General features: G+C 41.8%; 2 protein-coding genes across 2 annotated transcripts; both read right to left on the reverse strand.

Annotated features, from left to right (window-relative positions):
* Window positions 1-2,355: 2,355 nt before the first annotated feature.
* Window positions 2,356-2,916, reverse strand: LOC141673890 (uncharacterized). The gene has a single exon (XM_074480618.1). The coding sequence runs from the start codon at window positions 2,914-2,916 to the stop codon at window positions 2,356-2,358; it is 561 nt and encodes a 186-aa protein (XP_074336719.1).
* Window positions 2,917-3,586: 670 nt separating this feature from the next.
* On the reverse strand, window positions 3,587-4,266 carry LOC141673891 (uncharacterized). Its single transcript, XM_074480619.1, has 2 exons — window positions 4,023-4,266; window positions 3,587-3,978 (listed from the first exon to the last, which is right to left on the reverse strand). Exons 1-2 carry the CDS (start codon window positions 4,264-4,266, stop codon window positions 3,587-3,589), a joined length of 636 nt encoding a protein of 211 aa, XP_074336720.1.
* Window positions 4,267-7,980: the final 3,714 nt, after the last annotated feature.

A 7,980-nucleotide genomic window follows, 5' to 3' on the forward strand; every position in this document is an offset into this window, starting at 1 on the left:
TATTCTTATATCTGCTTTCTTTTCTTCTTGTTTCAGCTGCCGAGGCCCTCGATGGCAATGCTGTAACGGGTAGGATGGCCAGAGATGTAGCCAAGAAGACCAACCGTATTCCCAAGATTCCTGCCTTCCTTGAATCGTCAGGATCCGGTCAGAAGAGGACTAAGGATTTTGATGGGTATGTCAGGACCCCTTTTGAGCCAAGATGGGGTATCCCTACCAACGACTCCGTACTTGGAAACCCGGGCCTTGCCTTTGAGTGGTCGAAGAACTGCATTACTCCTCCTAACCTCGTATTTGTCTCTTCCGGTGAGAAGCTTCTCGAGGCCGAGATGCTGGGGGCTCAATCTCTGTATCATGTACACCTCTCCTTGTGTAAATTTTCGTTTAAGTTCTCCCTTTCTTATTATTTGGAAAATGTTATGAGAATCACTCCTTGGGGACTCGCCCCCTCTTACTTAAACTTTTTATAACTATTCTTTGTCAGGCTAATGCCTACTTCACGGCGTCCTCCACTCAGGATATCAAGATGAGAGGCGACTATGCTGCACTACAGACTTCCATGAACAAAATGACTATCTCCGCGGGGGAGTGAGAGTCCAAAGCTCATGAAGTAGAGTATAAGCTTGTTGTGATGGAGAGGAAATATGCCAAGACAGAAGAGAAAAGGAATAATGAATGGAGAGAGCTCGTAGATTCATACAACAGATCCTCATCATTCACTAACATGATGGATGAGCATGCTCATCAGATGTGCCCTGTCAACCTTGATCTAGGTTGAAAGAGGGGAGTGAGCGATGCTCAAGGTGTGTGGCCGGATGTCGTCGACCCGGATCTTCTATCTTGCCCCTGGTAGCTACCCATTATGGATTCATCCGGACAAGCTTCCCAATCTGTGCCCTCGACTCCTCGTGTGAGGTCTCAATCAAGTTCTAGTCATGGAGGTTCCGGTTCCGGTTCTAAGGGTAAGGCCTCCTCGGGTTGCCCCAACTCCATAGCAGCCCTTCACGGAAAGATTAGGGAGCCGATTCCAGGGAGCAGTGGTTCTTCTTCTAAGGAAGGCTCGGATGGCGAAAGAGAGGATTCTTCTGATGAGTGAATGTTGTGGCCTTGCATGGATTTGATTTCCGTATGTGGCTTTGATTTTCATAACTTATTTATTCAAACCTTATTGGTTTGCAACCTATTGGTCCGTCGGGACTTTAATTTATGACCCTTCGGGATCCTTATCTATGCAATTTGTTTAGTTTCAATTCATAGTTGTCTTTTATTTTCGATATTTGGTCCATCGGGACTTGCATTCTTTAGATGTTCGTATTTAAATAAATTGGTAGACAAGATGATATAAATAAACTTGCATGAATAGATAATATCTTGAAGAAATGGGTTCGACCCTTATAATAGATGGTTTCATCGACCTTATTTATAAACCTAATACTAAGTACTAGGAACATGTAGTGAATGTCCTAAACATTATAAACCTTCAGGTTTGAAGCGTGCCAAGTGCGAGGCACTCCATCACCATTCAGGGTCTCCAACTTGTAGGATCCTCGTCCCAATGTTTTTCTGACCTTATAAGGTCCTTCCCAGTTAGGGGCTAGCTTTCCTCTCTCCCCCTACTCTTGATGCCTCAATCTTCCTCAGAACCAAGTCTTCATGCTGAAAGAACCTTTCTCTAACCATTCTATTATAATAGAGGGAGGCTCTTCGTTGATGCTCTGTATTACGAGTGTTAGCCTTATCTTTGACCTCGTTAATAATATCGAGAGCGAGTCTCATGCCTTCTTCATTGGTCTCTGGCTCATAAGATTCGATCCTGGGGGATCCATGAGTGATCTCAGGGGGCACCACTGCCTCGGCTCCGTAAGCCAACATTAACGGGGTAGCTTCAGTTGTCACTTTGCAGGTGGTACGATATGCCCATAGTATAAGCAACAAATCATCCACCCAAGTGTTTTTCGAGTGTTCAACCCTATTCTTAAGTCCATCAAGGATGATTCTGTTATCAACTTCCGCTTTCCCGTTTTCCTGTGGATGTGCAACCGAGGTGAAGCGGAGTTCTATGCTGTTATCTTCACAGTACTCTTTGAATTCTGCATTATCAAATTGTTTCCTATTTTTCGTGACAAGGATGCGTGGGATTCCATATCGGCATATCACATTCTCCCAGAAGAATTGGGTAATTTGCTTGGTGGTTATCTTGGCCAGTGCTTTAGCCTCAATCCACTTTGTAAAGTAGTCTATGGCTACTACAATGAACTTCCTTTGTCCCGATGCTACATGAAATGGTCCAAGTATGTCCATTCCCCACATTGTAAAAGGGATGGGTGTGCTGATAGATGTAAGCCTCTCTGGGGGCTATCGTACTATTGGAGCGTGCCTCTGGCATCTGTCATATTTTTTCATATAAGCCTTTATATCGGCTAACATAGTTGGCCAGTAAAATCCCAACCGAGTTATCTTGTGAGAGAGGGCCCTGCCACCCAGGTGTTGTCCACAAATCCCTTCATGGGCTTCTTTAAGTGCCTTCTCTGCTTCAAGAGGTCTCAAGCACTTTACGTACGGAATAACAAAGGACCTTTGGTAAAGAAGGCCTTCAATTAATGAGTATCTCAATGCTCTAACCGACAGCTTGCGTGCCTCCTGGGCATCGTCGGGGATCCACCCTGTCTCTAAGTGGGTCTTAATTGGGTCTATCCAGCATCTTGTCACACCAACTGGTGCTATCAGATTTATGACATGAATAGTAGGGGTCTTCCATACCTGGAAGTAGATAATTCTTAGATAGTTCTCGATTTCAGACGAGGCGAACTGAGACAAGGCATCCGCCGTGGTGTTCTCCTCCCTCGGAACATGTTTAGCATACCATTCATCGAACTGAGTCAGTATTCCCTTTATGACTCTTAGGTACTCGGCCATAGTATCATCCTTGGCCTCAAAATCTCCATTAACTTGAGCAACTACAAGTCTTGAGTCTCCACAGACCTCCAGGTTTTTGGCCCTCACGGCTCTAGCCAAGCCTAAGCCAGCTATCAATGCTTTATATTCTGCTTTATTGTTCGTAGTTGGGAAATCCAATTTCAAAGCATAATCAATCATAAATCCATCAGGGCTTTGCAAGACTAGGCCTGCACTGCTAGATTTTGTTTAGGACGCTCCGTCAAAATGGAGAACCCATTACTCTTTCAGAGTTGTCTCTTTATCCTTCTCCTTCTGGGATTATTATCTCTTGCCCTCGACTTCTTGGTCGTTAATGGTGCATTCGACCATGAAGTCTACTAAGGCTTGAGCCTTGATGGTCGTTTGAGGCTTGTACTTGAATTCAAATTCTCCTAACTCAATTTCCCTCGCAGTTTGTCATTCTCTCAGACATTCATGTCTTCTATGGGGAGGACCTGCCCCCCGGTTCCATCGGGTATCAACTACGGGCCATTTTCTGATTTCCTTTCACTTCTCCAACACCATTCCTAGTTGGAAACTTCAGTACCATATGGTAGGTTGAGGGCATAGCCTTAAAAGCATGTATCCCTGTTCTACCCATGATAGTATTGTAAGTAGAGGCTGCCTTGACAACCTGAAAGTTCAATATCTATGTGGCCTCCCTGGGCTCTTCCCCGATAGTTACGGGACGTTGTATTTCTCCTTCGACTTTGCATTCCACATGGTTAAACCCGTAGATGTGTGCATCAGATGGAGTTAGTTGAGAATTGTTGTAGCCCATCCTTATGAATTTGTCATGGAACAGAATGTCCACGGAAGCTCCATTGTCCACTAGGACCCTCATAACGGGACAATTTCCAATTATCGGAGTGATAACCAGAGGATCATCCTGGGGAAATTTCAAACCTTCAAGGTCCGGGTCAGCAAATTCAAGCGTCATCTCCGACTTAGAACGCTTAGATGGCTCTACCACTATGTTCATTACTTCTGTCGCATAAGCTTTTCGGGAGGTCCTTGTAGTACCAGCTGTTGTAGGTCTTCCTGAGATAATATTGATCACTGACCTCAGAGCTGCGGGTCGTTACCCCTTCGATCGTCATCTCTTCTATCATTATCTCTCTTTTGGCCTCCGGCCTCTTCACCCTTAGTGAAACGTCCAAACTTTCCCCTTTGGATCATATACTCAATCTCATCCTTGAGTTGCCCATAATCTTCAGTGTCATGACCAATATCTTTGTGGAACCTGCAGTATCGACTCTTTTCTCTTTTCTCAAGGTCCCCCCTTAGTGGATTTGGCCATTTGAACTCTTTTTCCTTCTCTATTTCCATGAGGATTTGGCTCCTTGGAGCGTTTAACCTCACATACTTAGTGAACCTTGGTTGCTGATTTTTCTTAGAAGAGGAGGAGTAAGAGTTTTTGCCAATTCGTGGATATTTGTCCTTGGCATCATACTCCTAATCCGTCTTCTGTTTCTTATTTTAAGTAGGTTCATTATTCACAGTTGTCTTCTTCATACTCTCCTCCACCTTGATATACTTTCTGGCTCTATCCTGGAGCAGCAACATGCTTTTGGGAGGGCGCTTAGCCAGAGACATCTTAAAGAACTTGTCTCTAGTCCCTTGCTGTAGGGCTATCATAGCTACCATATCATCAAGATCAGGGACCTTCAAAGCCTCCTTCATAAATCGATTCAGATACTCTCTCAGGAATTCCTTTGCTCCTTGAACTATGCCCATGAGAGAGGCTGAACTCTTCTCGTGTACTCTGCCACTTATGAACTGCTTGATATAAGCTTGGCTCAAGTCTTTAAAGGATCCAATAGAGTTTGGGGGCAGACGGTTGTACCACCTTTGAGCCATACCCGACAGGGTTTGAGGGAAGGCCCAAGACTTAATAGCGTCATTCACGGACTGTAGCAATAGGGCGCTAGAGAACGTCTTGAACATGATTAGCAGGGTCTCCAGTACCACCGTATGCTTTGGTGGTGGGCATCTTGAACTTTTTTGAGATATAGGCATTTATTATCTCATCAGTGAATGGTGAGTTTGGATCATTAGGATCTCCTAGGGGCATAAAATCACTTGGATCAGCCCTCAAGGCAATAACCCTTCTTGGTATTGGACTATCCAGGTCTATGATTGGAGGAGGATTTCTCCGCCTTGGAGCGAGTGGGGTCTTGGGTTCAGATATGTCTCCAGGTCACTCTTCAGCCTTTGGATCTCAGCTTCATGAGCCATGATCATCTCTTGAACATCTTGGGGATTCATCCCTTGAGTGCTCCTGGGGTGTTGTTCAGTATCAACCATCGGCTCTTTTCCAGCATGCCTCCTTCTCGGAGCAACATCATCATCTGATGATTCAGAGTCTCTATTAGTATAAGATCGAGAGAATTCTTGATCCTCCGGAATAGGAGCCAAGCCACGTATATATTGGGGTGTCCGCCCTTGTGCTTCACTCCTATTAGAGTATCTGCTTCCTCCAGCCTCGGGTTATAGAGGCATCCCGTAAGGGGGGTTAGTGGTCACGATCGTCGAGTACTCATACCCAACGGGTTAAGAGTTAACAGGTTCATATAGCTGCTGAAATTGGGGATTCGTCCCTTATGGCTGATCCTCAGTTTCCCCTACCAGGGTTCCTCCTTGGGTGGAGGCATAAGTAGAGTGTGGTGGTACTTCCACCACTGATGCGATTGTTCGTGATGGAATAGGAGTGTATGTCCCGCTATTGTTTCTTCTCTGTGTATTCACCATGGTTGTTGTAGTCTTCCCACAGATGGCGCCAAATGTTGTGGAATAAAAACCTGAATGTGTTAGTATTTAATGCTAGGGTTTGTGACTTTCGATCTTTAATGGCTGCTCTTGTGTTCGGGACTATCGGTCCTTGCAAGATGCCTACATATCTCTGTATTGTAGAAAATCAATCCAAAACCGTAGTTCTAGGTTGAGGGGTAGAGCCCTTTTATATAGAGGTGAGTCTAGGGTTAAACTTGTGTTAGGAGACTTGGTGGACAAGTCTCCAACTTAGATGGTGAGCAGGAGTCCTATAAGGGAAGGAACTCCAGAACCTTCTGTGTGGGACTTTGAGTTCGTTAAGAACACATGCCTCTGCTCTTCCAGCCGTATTGGGTCGTGAACAGCTTGCGTTCGTGGACCTTGACGACCTCAGCTGGTGGGCCTTGTCTACATGGGTTATCTTGGGTCTGTTATGAGCTCGGACCAGACAGGTTTGTACTAGACTTCAGACAACAAGCCCAAGTATATTTAATGTGACATTTAATGTTTCTTTAGGATGTATTTTCTATCCATATCAATAGGGTACCGTAATGTATGCAACAAACCGGTTAACGTGTACGGCATATACAATGTCACCGTCAAATCAAATTAAATCAAGTTTTTGGTGCACCTATGTATCCTGAACAAATATCAAATGTGCAAAACTCCTCCTAAGAGCCAAGAGAAGGATATGCCATGACCAATCACACTGTCACAGAAATATTATGTCATTTGTGTCATAATGACGTAGCTGTAGTACCCCTACAGCTGGTTAACTCATTATACCCTATATCACTCTAAGGGTCAAATAAATATAATTTCACAAAATTTAAAATCACTTGAAACTAATATATCAGATATTCTAAACAGGCATATAAAAGGAATAATTTATAAAATCACCGAAACATATATTCGAATAAAGAAAATTAGCTAGTTGTGGCATGAATAATGTTAAATAAAAAGGAAGAGTAGAATCCATACCTCGAAATTGACAATCTCGCACTCTAATAGAATGCGTAAACAAGCTTACTAAACTCCCAGCTTCCGATCTAATTTATAAAACATAATTTATTATACGCATATTAGTTTATTATTGTTATAAAAATAGTATTTTGATTTTTAAAAATACCCAATCCTTGAATAAGATAGTGTTAATAATCATTCTTTTAATCTTTATATAAATATACACATAATTAACTAGATTAATAATCACTTAACACTTACTGTCGTACCGAAGTGTAACTTGAATTCCAAATCCTCGACTAACCACACCATTACATGTGAAGTATTAGTATTATAGTACACTAGCTCTATATCCCCTGAGAGGCACGGGCATGATCTAACATCAACTATTATAAAATTTATATATGTGCTTATGAAATAAAATATATTTCCTGTTATGAGAATTCATTTTTATTTATGTATAGTCTTTGCTGTAAGGATGAGTTTTTTCGGCCTTTGTATTTTATAGTCCATATGAAATACAACCATTTTCAAAACTCATATGTTAATGAAATGTATAAATGTTATTGTGTTAGGTCACACACACTGTAGAAGGGGGTTGAATACAGTGTTTATCATAATCAAATCGAATTAAAGAACACAAGTAACAGAAAACAAACTTTATTAAACTCTATTACAGTATGAAACTGTCCTCTCTCAGTGATGAATAAATTATCACGAGAGCTGCTAGGGTTACAATAAATAATAACTTCGATTAGGATAACACATATAGTGTAAACCCTATGTCTGTGTTTATATACTACACAGTTATAAGATAATCGCTAATTGATATTGAATATGAATAAGTATCCTAAAATATATCAATTAGATATCTTTTTTTCCAAGTCTTCTATCTTCCATAGAAATCTTCTCTATGCATATCTCTTCTTTATTTAGTCTTGATCTTCTTTCCTTTCAATCAGCCTTTCCTTAACTATTCGTCCTCCCGCACTTAAGTTCTGATATCCATCTTCTGATAATTATCTCCTGATAATTCAAGTACTGATATCCTTAAGTTCTGACTTCCAGTAAATGCTGATTTCAGTAAGTACTGATATTTCCTGTTTGTTAAGATCTGAAAACTAAACATGAAACACATTAGACATGACATCTCAAATATATCTAACAATCTCCCCCAACTTGTAAATTAGCATAATATAAAAGTTCAATATATATTTGATGATGTCAAAACATTAAGTACAAATGCACATGAGAATTTGACTAAGAAACTACAACTTACAGTACTTGTAGCTTTTACCATCCTTAAAG

This window comes from Apium graveolens, chromosome 7, assembly GCF_009905375.1.
Source record: "Apium graveolens cultivar Ventura chromosome 7, ASM990537v1, whole genome shotgun sequence".
NCBI classification, from domain to species: domain Eukaryota; kingdom Viridiplantae; phylum Streptophyta; class Magnoliopsida; order Apiales; family Apiaceae; genus Apium; species Apium graveolens.

Coding starts and splice junctions, on each gene's coding strand:
- LOC141673890 (XM_074480618.1), bottom strand. CDS start 2,916: ATGGCCGAGTACCTAAGAGTCATAAAGGGAATACTGACTCAGTTCGAT.
- LOC141673891 (XM_074480619.1), bottom strand. CDS start 4,266: ATGGAAATAGAGAAGGAAAAAGAGTTCAAATGGCCAAATCCACTAAGG. Junction 3,979..4,022: donor AAGAGATGACGATCGAAGGG/GTAACGACCCGC, acceptor ATATTATCTCAG/GAAGACCTACAACAGCTGGT.